The 16,988-nt window shown below is 39.0% G+C and overlaps 1 protein-coding gene across 2 annotated transcripts in view; it reads right to left on the reverse strand.

The window, feature by feature from the left end:
• The window catches only part of rps6ka3.S (ribosomal protein S6 kinase A3 S homeolog), a 65,256-nt gene that overhangs the window by 14,389 nt on the left and 33,879 nt on the right, over positions 1-16,988 (reverse strand). Inside the window, exons 4-14 of one of the 2 annotated variants that reach the window (XM_041583632.1) lie at positions 15,517-15,598; positions 12,420-12,500; positions 10,269-10,348; positions 7,385-7,491; positions 6,943-6,980; positions 6,282-6,424; positions 5,110-5,180; positions 3,773-3,861; positions 3,620-3,678; positions 3,428-3,530; positions 144-268 (exon numbers count right to left, since the gene is read on the reverse strand). In XM_041583632.1, coding sequence (XP_041439566.1) covers positions 144-268; positions 3,428-3,530; positions 3,620-3,678; positions 3,773-3,861; positions 5,110-5,180; positions 6,282-6,424; positions 6,943-6,980; positions 7,385-7,491; positions 10,269-10,348; positions 12,420-12,500; positions 15,517-15,598 — 978 coding nt within the window. Of the gene's footprint in view, positions 1-143; positions 269-3,427; positions 3,531-3,619; positions 3,685-3,772; positions 3,862-5,109; positions 5,181-6,281; positions 6,425-6,942; positions 6,981-7,384; positions 7,492-10,268; positions 10,349-12,419; positions 12,501-15,516; positions 15,599-16,988 lie in introns of both variants that reach the window. The other variant, XM_041583631.1, reaches the window with a different exon arrangement.

The raw sequence follows: 16,988 nt of genomic DNA on the forward strand, positions 1-16,988 counted from the left end.
CACTATAGTTAGTAATAATAAATGTACATACATATCACATATAAGGTAGGTGCTGTTCCTATATACCTATAAAAAACTGAATGTGTAACTGCATTACTGAAAGCTACAAATGTATGTACACTCATATGATAAAAAGTACTTACTGGAACAATAGCATGTACCCCAACTGCTTGCATAGCTTGGCTTTCGTCCTCAGATGAAATGGCAACAAAGCTAAACCCACGGAAGAGCTGGTGTGCATTGGCACTTGCTGGGATACCAGGAGAATCTAGGTGTTAAAATACATGTATTATATATTTGGCAAAAATCATAGTAATTATACACAATGGCACCCGACTGGGCTCAGATAAAGAATTGATTTGATATGTTAAAAGTAGGGATGCACCGAATTCAGGATTCGGTTCGGGATTAGGCCAGGATTCAGCCTTCTGCAGCAGGATTCAGCGAATCCTTCTGCATCGCTGAACCAAATCCTAATTTGCATATGCAAATTAGGGGCAGGGAGGGAAATTGCGTGACTTTTTGTCACAAAACAAGGAAGTAAAAAATGTTTCCCCCTTCCCTAAAATGCAAATTAGGATTCGGTTCAGTATTCGGTCGTATCTTTCGCAAAGGATTCAGGGGTTCAGCCGAATCCAAGATAGTGGATTCAGTGCATCCCTAGTTAAAAGACAGCTAAATAAACCCAGGGGAAGAAGAACAGCAAACTAAAGGGGATTGTAGGATTACACAGTGTAGCAATCAGAGAGCAGCAATAGTTTTTATACTTTTTCCATGAGAGACCAGTAATTAGAATTTTAACAAGCATTGTGTAAAACTTAACACCTCCCTGTGTTCTCTATATGTATTTTTTGAATGAGTATAAACCATTTTCTGTATAAGGGAGGATGTGCAAAAAGCAAAGAAAAGTTCGGAACAGCACAAATTAACGGATTCATTGATTTGACACGTTTCTGTCAATAGCAACACTGATGTTATACAGAGAGGAGGGGACAAGGGAAAAAACAGAAACACTATTTTGCAGATGGAAGAAGAGCTGACATTTACAGAGGGGAAATAGCAAAGCAGAAAGAACTGACACTATTTAAGAGTTTGGGAGAGAGTGCGGATTTAAAGAGGAGAGGTAGAGCATGGTAAAAAGTGTGGATTTGTGAATGAAAAAGAACTGCAAATTCTTTGTATGTGAGAAGTTGGAATTTTATTTGTGAATTTTAATACAGGCAAATATGTGTAAAATGCAGTAAAATCAGTGTGTCATATTTTCAGTCACGCTCTTTCCTGCCACTGGATTACAGTAAAACCTGCCTCGGGCAGAAGACTATGCAGATTGTAAAACCATGTAATACTAACATTAAAGATATCCCTTCAATAATAAATCTTTACTGCAGAAAGGTAACTCTTTTAAATACTTAATTCAATATACCATGATAAATAACTGCTTCTGGTTGTTCAGTGTCTTCTGAAATAGGTTGATATGACAACATGCCCTCAGCTAGAGTCCTGCAGCGGGTCGGGTAACCGCTTATTGCCAGCAAAAACCTGCGGTACCCTGCAGGTTGCAGGTAGAAGTTTCGGAAGCGGGTATAGACATGGGTCGGTGGTTCTCCAGGTTACCAGGTCTTCTCAAAAATATTTTTTTTCTGATCACGCCTACTTCTAACGGTTTACAATGACAGAACTTCCTGTTTCTTGATGGTCAGCGGGTCGCGGATCAGGTTGCTGATAAGGTACTTGCGGGTCGAGCTGGTAAGTATGCGGGTCGGGTTTAACAAATTGGTTCCACACAGGACTCTAACCTCAGCTACATCCTGCGTGCCTGCTCCAAATCCCTTATCCAACTTCTTCTACGACCGGAAGTCACTTGCTGCACCAGTTTCAGCCTGTTTTATAATTGTTCTTCTTCTATGTTCATGCTCCTCGCATACAAGTTGGGAAGAGGGGGTTTGTAGGCAGACTTATTTCCTTGCCTTTGTGATAAGCACTGTAAGTAGTGAAGACAAGTGCAAGATGATAGGGGTCTTCTGTGATTCTTAGAAGATTTATGGCTGACCTGGGTGCTTTTCGCAAAATTTACAGAAACAAACCAGACTGTGGAATAACAGGTCGGCTGAAAATCATTGTTAGCACCACAGCAAGTGACTTCCGGTCCAGTGACAGGTGGTGCGCGCACGTAGGATGTAGCGGAGGGCACAACCGTAAACAGACACTTATCAAGGTATTTTTGACTAAGCAAATAATTAACATTGTGCAGTATGGAGGTATTACTGAAGGGGGCTTCAATGGCTTTTAAAAATAATTAGTGTTACTTGTCATTTAAAATGTAAAATTTTCTGCTCTTCAGACAAAGTTGGCACGGGCTGCCAAGTATGCCTTAAAGGCATAGTTCACATTTAAGTTTACTTTAATATTTTATAGAATGGCCAATTCTTAGTAACTTTTCAATTAGTCATTAATGTTTTATGGTTTATTTATTTGCCTTCTTTTTCTGCTTCTTTCTAGCTTTCACATGGGGACCCACAGATCCCGTTAGCCAAAAGCCTATTTCTCTGTGATAGAGTATTGCGCGGGTCCATTTTTTGGAACCCGTACCCGAAATCCGCAACGCAAGTACCTTATCCGCAACCCGGACCCGCTGACCATCAAGAATCAGGAAGTGCTGTCATTGTAAACCAGAAGTGACATCATCAGAAGTAGGCGTGATTAGAAAAAATAAAAATCGCTATTGAGAAGACCCGCGGCCTAACTCATGACCCCCAAACCCGAAGAACCGCCGACCCGTGTCTATACCCACAACCCGCAGGTACTGCAGATTTTTGCGGGTAACCTGCGGGTACCGGACCCGCTGCAGGACTCTACTCTGTGAGGCTACAAAGAAGATGACTTCCTGGTAACAAACGTATTTCTTTCTGAACAGCAGCAGAAATGCGTTAGAAGAAAATGAAACAGCAAGCAGGAAAATGTTTCCTACATTATAGCAGTGAAACAGAAGCACAGAATGACAATGTTTAAATCTCCAACTATGTTCTAAGATTGAAACTGTGGATCTCCTGGTAAAATTGTTATCATGGCTGACTGTTCTGCACCCGCTTAGATTGTAAACTCTATAGAACACGGGACCTCCCTCCTACTTTATCTCTTAGCACATGACACTTGGCAATTTATATAATGCTTGGCCTCCCTATATGTGTGTTTTCTAGATCAATAAAATATTGCTATATTAAGATATACATACATGATGAAAATAATTAGAGATTTATTTGCTAAATACGTTTTCTCATAAGGCAGGCTATTTGGTGGCACAAACAACTATAAATCCAGTGGGACCTGGAAGTTCTGGTTGTTTTTTGTAGTATGCACTGAACCTTTGTTAAGTGTCTGAAACCGCATACAGAATTTACAGAAACCTTGAAAAAACCCAAAAACCTACCTTTTGGAGTTTTTGCTGTGAATTCAGGATCAAAATAAAATGTGTCTTCTGGCCCACCAGTGGCTGGTTTAAAAGGTGGCTGGATTTCCAACCTATACAATTTCTAACAGAATACAAACAGAAATGATGTCGCTAGAATTCTGGGGTTAATAGAATGAATAATCGTAGGTGTCAAAGAGGAAAATGTCTTACATTCCAATCAATTGTTGCAAAAAAAGGATGTCTCTTAATTTCTTCAACTCCATCGGGACCTGCACCTTCATAAAAGAGAACAAAATTAAGGCACCGTACTGTCCAGAAAGCAGAAAAAATACTTTGGGCATACATTAAAACGACTTGGCTCACCTAGTCTATTAGTAGGATTTCTCTTGAACAGCATGCGCAGGAGACTCTGAGCTTCTGCAGTTAAAAACTGAGGCATCCCAAGTTTGGCTCTATAGAGATATATATTTATGCGTAAAAAGAAAAATTCTTGATTGATTACATTTATAAACATTTAACAATGTAATAGCCATAGTAAAAATAGAGAAGAGAAATAATACCTGTAAAATATAAACTATATCCTAATAAACAATGTTTAGTGACATCATCAGGGACGATAGGTAGAGATGTCATGTGTCACATGACTCATTGAAACTTATGTATTGTAAAGAATAATTTACCCCATGTTGTAAAATATGAGGACCACAGTTTTACATGATAAATTTAAAAGCACTTGGTCTGTGGCCTGTACGGTCATGGAACATCTAGGTGACTAGTCTTCTAATTTACAATACAGGGTACATTATTCCCTATATCTTAAAAGAATGCAACGTGGGCTTGCAGTGCACATAACTACCGTTTTACCAGAAAATCTAAATTCTGCATGAAGTTGCAGCACATCATAAATGTGATTGCGGTGTTTGAATCTGCACAGTGGGACTAATGTCAGAAGTAATAAGACAATTGAAAATATGAAAAGGGTCTAAATCTAATTACTATTTACTCAGTGGATATTAGGGATATTAGGGATGCGCCGAATCCAGGATTGGTTCGGGATTCGGCATTCGGCCTTTTTCAGCAGGATTCGGCCGAATCCTTCTGCCCTGCCGAACTGAATTTGCATATGCTAATTAGGGACTGGGAGGGAAAATCGCATGACCTTTTGCCACAAAACAAGGAAGTAAAAAATGTTTTCCCCTTCCCATCCCTAATTTGCGTTTGCAAATTTGGATTCGGCCAGATATTTCAAAAAGGTTTCGGGGGTTCAGCCAAATCCAAAATAGTGGATTTGATGCATCCATAGTGGATATAACAATGTCAGTAGGCCTAGAGGCGGCAGGGAGCTAGGCAGAAGGCTGAGGTGCCACTAGTTATCCCTGACAGAATCTTCTATGTGTTACAAACATCTGTTAACCAGGATATGTATGTTCCAGAAGTGTACCCCCCACCTCACTCAACGTCAGCATGAAATTGTGGGTATCCATGAGATAAGGCTATATTGCAGGTCACCTACAGTTTTGCATGTGACACAGACTGCCCGCAAATTTGTGGCTCACCCAATAAAGGTCCTGCTGTCCTCCCGGGCCCCTGTGGGACCTGCCCCCTCTATAGTTAGGCCACTGGTAGCCTCACACAAAGGGACTTTAATTACAAAGCTTATCGGTAACATCAATTAAACATTATGAAACTCTGTAACTCACTTCAGAATCATGGTCATGGTTTCTTTTCTGTCCTTTCCTTGAAAGGGTAGGGTACCAGTGAGCATTTCAAACTGTGAAGAGAACATACAAGACATTGTTATATTAAAGGGATACTGTAATGGGATTTTTTTTAAACGCATCAGTTAAGGGCACTGCTCCAGCAGATTTCTGCACTGAAATCTGTTTCTCAAAAGAGCAAACAGATTTTTTTATATTTTATTTTGAAATAAGGGGCTAGATATATTTTCAGTTTCCCAGCTGCCCCCAGTCATGTGACTTGTGCTCTGATAAACTTCAGTCACTCTTTACTGCAAGTTGGAGTGATATCTGTATATCTGTGCACTTCTAAAAATGTTTATGTCGTAGCAGCGTATACAATTTCACCAACGTGTTCATTACAGAGGGTACATGTGAACTTTCATTCAATTTCCATAATATATAATAATATTTAGTACAGGTATGGGATCCATTATCCGGAAACCAGAAATCTCTGAACTACTAGAAGATCATCTCCCACAGACTCCGTTTTGATCAAATATTTTTACATTTTTAAAACAATTACGTTTTTCTCTGTAATAATGAAACAGTACCTTCTATTTTTTTCCAACAAAAAATATAATGAATCCTTATTTTAGGCAAAACCATCCTATTGGGCTTAATTAATGTATAAAAAATTGTTTTTAGTAGAAAAGGTATGGAGATCCAAATTACAGTAAGATCCCTTTATCTGGAAAACCCCAAGTCCTGAGCATTCTGGATATCCAGCCCTGTATATTTCTTTTAAAACAAACGAAATATTACCAGACTCACAAGTAAGTTTTATGCTGCCTTATTTTTATGTTGTGAATATTTATTTTTGCATATCAGAAGATTTCGACTCAACAGCAGCTGGGCAGTGAAACCGCTGGCAAGACGAATAAGTTGGAATATGGAGTTCTGGTTTAAATACCCGATTTTTCTGATGTTAACATTTTTTTTTTTAACTCTGGAAGGAATGGCTATGTGGGGTCCTCCAAAATTCTTCCCAACCCACTCACAACAGCTGGCTCACTGGCAGGAAAGGGAAGACGCTGTTCAGTAACAGTCGGAAAACAATGAACATATAGCTACCTCATACTATAACATGGAGACAGTGAAAATCTACAAGGAATACAGCAATTCAAGAAACGTACCATTAGCACACCAAAAGACCACCAGTCTGCGCTCTGAGTGTGGCCCCGCCGATTCACTACCTCTGGAGCCATGTATTCCACAGTTCCACAGAAAGAATATGCTTTTTTTTCATGGTCTATAGACTCCTTACTAAGGCCAAAATCTGTAAATAGTGATTAAAATATTATTTTCAAAATATAAACGCATGTCTCAGTAACACCATGTTTGATACATTATAAAGGTTATTCACCCTGAAATTACCTTTCAGTATAATGCAAAGAGCAAATTGGTCTTCATTTTTTTTTTAATGATTATTTGTATTTAAATTTCAATATTTAGCAGCTCTGCAGCTTGATATTTCGGTTGCTATCTGGTTGACAACCCTAGCAACAGGCAGCGGTTTGAATGAGAGACTGGAATATGAATAGGAGAGGGCCCGAGTAGAAAAGTAATAAAAAGCAGCAATAACTATGAAATTGTAGCCTCAGAGAGCATGAGTTTTTTTGGCTATTGGGGTTAGTGACCCCATTTGAAAGCTGGAAAGAGTCAGTTGAACACAAATAATGAAAAACTATACAAAAGAGTTGCTAATAAGTGGCCATTCTATAACTTAAAGGCAAACTACCTGTTTCAATTATTTTCTGCACAACAATAGATGGTATTAGGACATCTCATACTGACCTGTTAATTTAATGTGGCCCTCTTCATCAAGTAATATGCTAGGGAAAAGAATGAACCAAATTAAATGCATTTAGAATGATTTAGCTAGTGCTTTTGCCTTCAGAGTTCATAGCTAATGGAGAATTCAACCCTTAACTAAAAAAAACCCTACCCCCCTACCCTACGTAGACCCCCTACCTCCTCCCACCCAGCCTAGCTACTAACCCGGGGAAATACAGTTTTTTATGTGTGGGTGACAAGTTCCCTTTAAAATAATATCATAGTGCTCGATTCTGTACTACATATAATGGAATGCAAGCAATTAATTTCTAGCAGAAATAAAATGACATCTTCCATAGATTAAAGGGGGGTAGATCTAGCAGGGCAAATGAAAAATGTATAACAGATTTGTATTTATGTACAGCATTTTAATTCTAAAATCAAAAATCACATATTAGCTTACTTTTCTGGTTTCAGGTCTCGATAAATGATTCCAAGAGAATGAAGATGGTCTAAGGCGAGTGCCAGTTCTGCCAAGTAATACTTCACATCTTCTTCTGTGAACATTACCTAGAATTGTAGAAAGAAAAAAAAAATCACATAAGCAAACAAAAGGAACATCTTTGAGAAAAATGCACAAGCACCCAAGGTGTGTTCTGTTTCTGAGATGTCAAGGAGAGACAGAAACCCCAACATTTTTTCATGTTGTTAAGGGAAGCTACAAGTGGGACAATTATTGCCTTCTACATAAGGAGAGTGAAAAGCAATAAACTGTTATCTATAATGCACTCAACATTTGCCCGACTAACCTAGCAGCAATGCATATATTGTCCAAGCTGGATGAATTCTAATTGCCACTTAACCTGCAACTAGTTGAGCTTATCCAGACGTGTGTAAACATTCCCTCTCTTTTACCAATCACATGGGTTTAAAGCAATTCAGAATTTGTTTAATCAAATTATTGATGCACTGAATCGAGGATTCTGCCAGGATTTCAGCAAAGTTCGATTCAGCCGAATCCTCATGGCTAGCCAAATCCTTGTTTGCATATACAAATTAGGGGTGGAAAGGGAGATTATGTCCATTTTTGTCAGAAAACAAGGAAGTAAATTTTTTTTTTTCAGCTTTTTCCCTTCCAGTCCCTACTTTGCATATGCAAATTTGGATTCGGATTGGTATTCGGCTAAATCTTTCATGAAGGATTCGGGGGTTTGGACAAACCCCAAATAGTGGATTTGGTGCATTCCTAAATCAAATTGTGTATGCCCACCACCTAGTTAGTTCAGCATACTCGATAGTTCTAAAATTGTAAGCTGAACTGTAGCTCACTGACAAATGGCTTAAATGTAGTCCTTCTGGGTATCCTGTGTGGATACCCTAATTGAATTGCTCATAGAAGTTAGACTGCAGGACAAATCCACGGCAGCAGTCTGAGACTGCAAAATTATTTTATTGGGGAGTGAATATCCAAAATCTAGGCGACAATCCATCATGCGGCACTCGATTTCTCCTCCCTGGCTATCTCCTATAAAGAAGGCAGGAAGGAGAAATCGAGCACCGCACGATGGATTGCCAGATAGCCTTTTCTGAAGAGGAGCGCAAGCGGGGATTTGGTAAGTTATTTCTTAATAAAGACTTAGCGATTTAAAAGTTTAATTTGTCTGTGGTTTTTTTTCCCGTTCTATACGAACAAATTCTTTTTAAAAAAACCTTGATGTTACTGGTGCTTTAAAGCATCCACTCTCTGTCAATATGAACCACAAATAACCATCAGCACAGGGATGCATGGAGATGTGGTGTAGTCCTCTTTTCATGTGCATAAAAGCAGACTTTAAGGTAGAGGGCATATCAAATGAAAATCCTATACAGTTGCTAGGTGAAGCTGTTAAAACACACCTTTCACTATTATTACGAAAGGCAAATCCAAAATAACGCACAGTGTAAACATTCCTGCTCAGAAACCGGTCAAGAGGTACATGCCTCAGACTGATAAGCCATTATTGTAGCGGCGACTTCTATGTTTGTGCACGGGAGCTTTCCTTTGCCCGCACTAAATAGACTCCAGTGTGGGTGACCAGTAGTTATGTGCGGGATGGGGTTTCTCCGACCCTAACACGCCTTTCCTTGGCCCACACTATAGACCCGCTCCGCCCGCCATTGACGTCACAAAAGGGGCGAGCAGGCGCAGCGTCTCTAAAAGACAAACCCAGAAGTCGGCATTTGACGGTGGCGGCCGGGGAGAGCAGGAAAAGAGCTGAACCCGCGACGAAACGTCCGAGGTTGGCCCGGACCGCGGGTATCAGGTCGGCCTGCACATCACTAGTGACTAGACTTCCACAAAAAAAATTTGTACTGGAGCGAATCTGCATTATGGCTGTGAAAACAGATCACTCACGTAATTGTGCGAGAAAGCATGAGGAGACTTTTTGGCACTATTATGCAAGTGCCTTTAACCGTTCTATGAAGCCTAAGGGAAAAAAAGATTCAGAAATACACTATACTGCACTGAAGCCTTACACCTTATGTTTTATGCTTCTGCACCAGTCCAAGGTAACTACAGCCCTTTTTCAATGAAGAGCTGTCCCTTTAAAAATGCTCTCAGTAGCGCCCCATTTTCTTTGCTGCTGAGTCACAGTCGGTTATGTGAGGTTAAGGATCCACAATACACGGAATATAGACTATATAAAGTTCATTCAGATGCACAAAGCATGGCAGCTAGGGATGGGCAAAATTTTTCATTAGGAAAAAACACCTATAAACTCAAAATGTATAAAAATGGCATTTTTTGCTATATTAATTTTTAGGGTATAGTTCTTTGTAATTCTGATGACAACAATGTCTTTACTTTTACGGTTACAGTGTTGCTGAACCTCTGGGCTTGTACAATATGTGGAGCATTGTTTAGCTATTTTCATTTTTAAGGCTTTAACGCCCCTTTAGGCTAGGGCCACACAACAAAAGTGGAGAAATGTGGAGAAACCCAGGCCGAGAATCCACTGCCCCGCCTGCACCCAAAATGATAAACTCTTCTCGGATGCAGGCAAACTTGGTGGATTTCAGCTCTAAAATGTGAGATTTTGCATTTTGTGCTAAAATTCAGCAGCGACTGCAGCTCAGCAGAAGATGAGGAGAGAAGCAGTGAGAGAATTGGTGTTGTGACAAAACCGATTCTCTCACTGCTCCTTTCTTCATCTACTGCTGGGCTGCAGGTGCGGCTGATTTTACCACAAAATGCAAAGTCTAAATGTTTAAAAGAAGAATTAAAGATAGTGAGAAAGAATACAATACACTTTGTTTCTAAACTGATTGAACAACAACAATAAAATGGGAATTTGAAAATGAATTACCTCTTTGGATAAGCGTGTAAACAAATCTCCACCCCTGAGAAAATCCAAAATTAGGTACAGCTTGCCCTCTGTTTGGAAAGCTTTAAAGAAAAAAAAAGAAAACATGGAAAGGATCAAAGCACTACACATTTCAAATCGAATTTGAGCTGAGACAAGAAATAAATGAAAAGAATCAAGTTACTAGGATGCCTTTTTAACTGGATGTAAATCCAAAACTAAAACATTGCCTTTACAGCAGTAATGTTCCAATACGTACACATTACAAATTTACTATGATTTGTACGACTGGTAAATCAAACTGCCACCAAAATCAGTATCTGTCACTTTCTATTCTCTCCCGTGGTGCTTTTAATTTTTGTATACAATGTAGCTGAAGCCAGGGGATTAACAGCCCTGTGAAGTATCCGGCAAGGCAGAATTTTGCTACACGGTTTCAAGGGAAAACCTGAGGTTCAGAAAAAAAAACAAAGTTATAATTTTATTTATTTACACGTTGGCTCCACTGCTCTCAGAGCAGCAGAGCCAATTAAAACCACTGGAAATTGCTAATAAATGTTTAGAATTACATGTTCTTTAATCCAGCAAAATATTATTTTTGCATTTACATTGCCAGTACATTTTAGCATGATGCAATTTGTGAATTTAAAGACATTTGGTCTTAATATTACCTCCCCCAAAAGTTTTTAGTACATCAAAAGGGATGAGCAAATTTTTTCGGCATGTTTCGCCGCGGAAATGACGCAATAGACTTCAATGGGAGAAAATAAATAAATTGCATTTTGGCAATTTCGAAACGGGTTAAATTCGCTCATCCCTATCATCAACTCTCCAAATTGCAATTTTATCAGATATATGGTTGCTAGGACCCAATTTACACTAGCAACCAGGCAATGGTTTCAATAAGAGTGGAAGATGAACAGGAGGAGGCCTGAACAGATAGAAAAGTAGCAAAAAGTATACATATTGCAGCCTCAGAAAACAATAGTTTATTGGAGGGCAGGGGTCAGTGACCCTTCATTTAAAAGCTGGAAACAGGCAAATGAACAAGGAAAAGAACAAACAAAAACAATGAAGACCATCTGAAATGTTGCTAGGAATACACCATTCTATTACTAGCTAGTAAACTCAAAGGTGAACTACCCCTTTAATGGCAGGATATTGAATGATTGTTATTGAATCATCAGTGTGTGTTTTCTTACTGCAAACACTTCCAAACATGCATTCAGTGGTCTTGGTGGTCCCTTGGATAAGCACCGATACAATTTTATACTTGCCCATGTGTGTTTCAAGAAAATTTTTTTTAAAGGAACAGTGACACCAAAAATTAAAAGTTTTTATAATGCACTGTTGCCCTGCACTGTTAAAACTGGCGTGTTTACTTCAGAAAGACTATTATAGTTTATATAAATAAGCTGCTGTGTAGCCATGGGGGCAGCCATTCAAGCATAGGATACACAGTAGACAGATAAATTCTAAAGAATCCCTTTGTATACTACTACCGAGATTATCTATCTGCTGTGTTTACCAGTGCAGGACAACAATAAATTATATTTTCATTACTTTAAAGGAACAGTAACACCAAAAAATTAAAATCTTTTAGGGTCTGGCCACACAAGCAGATTTGGGGAGATTAGTCACCCCAGCTACAAATCTCCCCTTCTTCGGGGCAACAATCTCCATGCCCTCTGCTGGCTAAAATGAAAATTGCCTGGGGGAAGGCACGCGCGACGCTTCATTTTCTGAAGTTGCCCAAAGTTTCCCGGAGAGGCAACTTCGGGTGACTTTGGAAAACAAAGCGCAGCATGTGCCTTCCGCCAGGCAATTTTCATTTTAGCCGGCAGAGGGCAGGGGGAAGGCAGTTCAGGGAGATTGTTGCACCGAAGAAGAGATTTGTCGCTGGGGCGACTAATCTCCCCGAATCTGCGTGTGACCCTAAAAGTGTTCAAAGTAAAAAAAAAAAAAAAACTTTGTATTTTATTCAGACACCTACACATGTTGCAAGCTACAGAATGAACACTTGTTCTTTTTGGTACTGCTGCTCAGATGAATTGTACGGAGAGCAAAGTTATCTGCAAGCAGAGAAATCTCAGATCAGGATGCGACATTTCAGCAGCTGGTGCTACTCCGTCTAGTCAGGATCCTATTACTCACCATAGTGCAATTTCACTATAAACGGATGATTAACTTCCACCAAAATATCACGCTCCATTTTTGTTCTAACACGATCTCGGACTGTTGTTTAGAAGAAAAGTAATAAAGAGAAAGAAAATAATCATTAAGACTTATTTCAAGATTAAGAAGGATTATATGGTGCTCCAATCACATACATGCAGCAAAAACACCAAAGACTAGGCAAAACTAGCCAATGGTATACAGGTGAAGCACCACTGTATATTCTGCCTAAATATACAGGCCTCCTATTAGTGTTTATAACCCCTAACTATATCCCAAAATACCCTGGACTGTTGCAAATGTATTTTTATGACAGGAACTAGCTTCAAGACATCGGCCTGTAGTTTAAAATAAGCTTTCTAAAGCCGCAAAGGATAGAAAGCACAAAAAATAGAGAAATATTGTAGTACAGGTATGGGAGAATGCTCGGGACCTGGGGAAATCATATAAACATTAAATAAACCCAAAAGGTTGATTTTGCTTCCAATAAGGATTAATTATATCTTAGTATGGATCAAGTACAGTGTACTGTTTTATTATTACACAGAAAAAGGAAATTGTTTTTTAAAATTTGGATTATTTGATTATAATGGAGTCTATGAGAGACATCCATCTGTAATTCATAACTTTCTGGATAACGGGTTTCCGGAGAACGGATCCCATACCTGTATAGTAATTAAGATAAACAGTAGCTCCAGTGTGTTAAAGAAAAACTTATTTTTGCTTAGAGTGCTAGCCGAAAGCCAGTTCTTTTCACTTTTTAAGACCCGATTATTCTACATTTTATGACTGCACCCAGTCAACATTTTGTACTCTTCGTGAGAACTTTTTCAAGACACCCAAGATCTCACAAGGAGACTGAAATGTTAAATTTAGATATATTTTTTTTTTTTATATGCATCTATATACTATAATTTAGTTAGATGAAACAGTACCTGGTCATTTGCCTTTAAATAAAGGAACATTAAGGGATCATTTCTAGGGTACTGCTGTGGTGTTGATTAGGCAATTTAAATTCAAGTCTAAGGTGGGACACTTCTTCTTCATAAAAATACGTGGGGCTAAGGGTTGTGAGACAGGGGCAGATTCGGGGAGATTTAGTCGCCTGGCGACTAATCACCTCTTCTTCTGGGCGAAAATCTCCCTGAACTACCTTCGTGTGTCTTCCCGTCTGCTATAATGAAAAGTCGCCTGCACTAAAGCACACGCGGTGCTTCGTTTTCCAAAGTCGCCCCATTGCCATCTTCGCTCTTCTTTGGGAAGTGAATTCCGCATTGGCTCATGCGCAGTTGGAGCAGTCTTACAGCCCGAGACAACTGTGCATGCGCCGAAAGTGAAGGAAGACCCGAAGATTACTGAAAAGCCAGAAGATGGCGCCTATGAGCTCTGCTCCGCTAACTCTGCAAGGAGGAGTAATTACAGAATATGGGGCACTTACAGGTATTATCACCTGTGCGGGGGCAAGCAGGGCGGGGGGGGGGGAATATGTAGAGTAGGGGGTTTTATTAGTGTGGGGGGGGTAGGGCAGAGACACACGTGGAGATTCGGGGGGATTTAGTCACCGGTGACAAATCGCCTCTTCTTCGGGCGACTAATCTCCCCAAACTGCCTTCTCGCCGGCTATAATGTAAATCACCGGTGGGATGGCACTCGGAGCACTTCGTCTTCCGAAGTTTCCTCATGAGGCAACTTTGGAAAACGAATCGATCCGAGGGCCATCCCACCGGCAATTTAGATTCCAGCCGGCGGAAAGGCAGTTCGGAGAGATTAGTCGCCCGAAGAAGAGACGATTTGTCGCCGGGGTGGCTAATCTCCCCGAATCTCCACGTGTGTCGCTGCCCTTAAGGGGCATATTTATCAAGAATCGAACTTGTGTGAGGATTTTTCTACCTTGGATAAACTCGAATTTCAAATGTTTGGGTATTTATGAAAATATCAAAATGCCAAAAACTCAAGAAAAAAAAAAACCAAAAAACAAATGATTGACTTCATATCCCAAAAAAACTCTTGAGTTTTTTTTTTTTTTTAAAAAAACACCTAAAATCAACCAAAAACTTAAGCTCTGCCTAGGACCATTTCCATTGACTTCTACATGACCTTTCCAGCTTTTAGATGGTGACTTTTTACATGAATAAGTTTGAAAACATCTAATTTGATTTTTGATAAATCTGCCCTTAAGTTAAAGTAAATTAACTGCAACATGCTATAAAAAGGTGTATTCACCTTCATTAACTGTATTATGTCGCTATTAACATCATTTGGTGGGGGGACTACAGAGCCGATTGAGCCAAGTAAACTGATCTAATATTGCCCTCTGACAGTTTAGACATCTCAGGAAAAACACATTCCAGAGAGATCTCAGTTTGCTGATAGCAGTGTGTGTCACAGGCAGCATGTTTCTTATTTATATGAATGGGGGTTTAATGGTCAGTAAGCATGGAAAAATTGAGCGCTGAGGCTCTCTGATTTGGACCCTAATGAACAAAACTGCCCATTTGCCAAAGTATTAACAGTCAGATCTTTTTATTTAAAGGATAAGTAAACCTTTAAAATGAGTGAATGTAAAATTGACAAGGGGGCTATTCTAACAACTTTTGCAATGTACATTCATTGTTTACTTTTCTTTAATTCCATGATATTAAGGGATACATGTACTGTTAATATGAATTAATTTAGTTACAACCGCACCACCTGCTGGTCAGTTTCCGACCATTCTGACCACCAAGTAGGCAAGAAAGTTGTCAAGAGAAAGAAAGAGGCTGTTCTAATGTTCTTCTGCTTAGGAAAAAATAGAAACCTTTCTCAAACTTTTCCTAAGCAGAAGAACATCAGAGCAGTCTCTTTCTCCTGACAACTTCCTTGACTACTTGGTGGTCAGACGGATGGGAAACTGACCAGCAGGTGGTGCTGTTGTAACTAAATTCATTCATAGTAACAGTACATATTTCCCCCTCATCAATTTTACACTCACTTATTTTAAAGGTTTATTTATCCTTTAAGATTTACGAATTTTCTTGCGTCACTTACACATCAACTATATTATACATAGGCATTCTGGACAAAAAGACAATGTTACCTTTAAGTGTAGCTTTTTTTAATACTTTCATTGCATATAATTGCCCGGCATCGGTTCCTGAGATTTTGCGCACAAGAAATACCTACAATAAAAGTTAAACTGCAGGTTAAAACTAAGTCAGTAACATTGTAGGAAAAGTCGCCCTTAAAATGATTGCAGATTCCTCCCACTGAAACTGAAATTCTGAGTAGAGGGCCAGTGACCACCAAATTATTATGAACAGCGGTGTTGGTTATCAGGTCAGCAACAAAATATGCTTTAGGTAATTTTAGCAGCAAAAAGAAAGACAAATTGCTTAGTAACAAAGTACCAATTCATCTAGTAGCAGCTATGTAAAATCCTGTTCTTAAAGGGGAACTATCACAAAATTAAAATGCAATAAGAGCTTCGCTTCATGGATATAAGGAACTTTCTAAATGATATATCAAAAATGTAATAATGATATATTATAATATGGTTACTATGGTAAATTGGACCCTGGCAACAGGACTGCAATAAGGACCCAGGATGACTCTCTCACTGCAGCATTCACACTGCTCTCTTGCCAGCTTGCTAATTTCCTCTGATATTAAAGGAACAGTAACACCAAAAAAGTGAAAGTATTTTAAAGGGGTTGTTCACCTTTAAATTAACTTTTAGTATGATGTTTTCATGTATTATTATTTGTGGTTTTTGAGTTATTTAGCATTTTATTCAACAGCTCTCCAGTTTGAAATGTCAGCAATCTGGTTGCTTGGGTCCAAATTACCCTAGCAACCATGCATTGCTTTGAATAAGAGACTGGAATATGAATAGGAGAGGGTCTGAATAGAAAAATAAGTATTAAAAAGTAGCAATAACAATAAATTTGTAGCCTTAGAGAGTATTTGTTTTTAGATGGGGTCAGTGACCCCCATTTGAAAGCTGGAAAGAGTCAGAAGAAGAAGGCAAATAATTGAAACAGTAAAAAAAAATTAAATACTGAAGACCAATTGAAAGGTTGCTTAGAATTGGCTATTTTATAACATACTTAAAGTTAACTTAAAGGTGAACCACTCCTTTCATGCAATGAAAATATAATGTACTGTTGCCCTGCACTGGTAAAAACTGGTTTATTTGCTTTAGAAACTCTACTATAGTTTATATAAACAAGCTGCTGTGTAGCCATTCAAGCTGGAAAGAAGGAGAACAGGTTACACAGCAGATAACCGCTCTATAGTATACAACGGGATTCTTCAAAACATATCTTATCTACTGTGTATCCTGTGCTTGAATGGCTGCGCCCATGGCTACATAGTAGCTTATTTATATAAACTATAGTAGTCTTTCTAAAGCAAACTCACCATTTTTCCGGTGCAGGGAAACAGTACATTATATTGTTATTCCTTTAAAACATTTTTTGGTGTTACTGTTCCTTTAAAGTGGACCTGTCACCCAGACATAAAAAGCTGTATAATAAAAGTCCTTTTCAAATTAAACATGAAATCCAAACT

This window comes from Xenopus laevis, chromosome 2S (assembly GCF_017654675.1).
Source record: "Xenopus laevis strain J_2021 chromosome 2S, Xenopus_laevis_v10.1, whole genome shotgun sequence".
NCBI classification, from domain to species: domain Eukaryota; kingdom Metazoa; phylum Chordata; class Amphibia; order Anura; family Pipidae; genus Xenopus; species Xenopus laevis.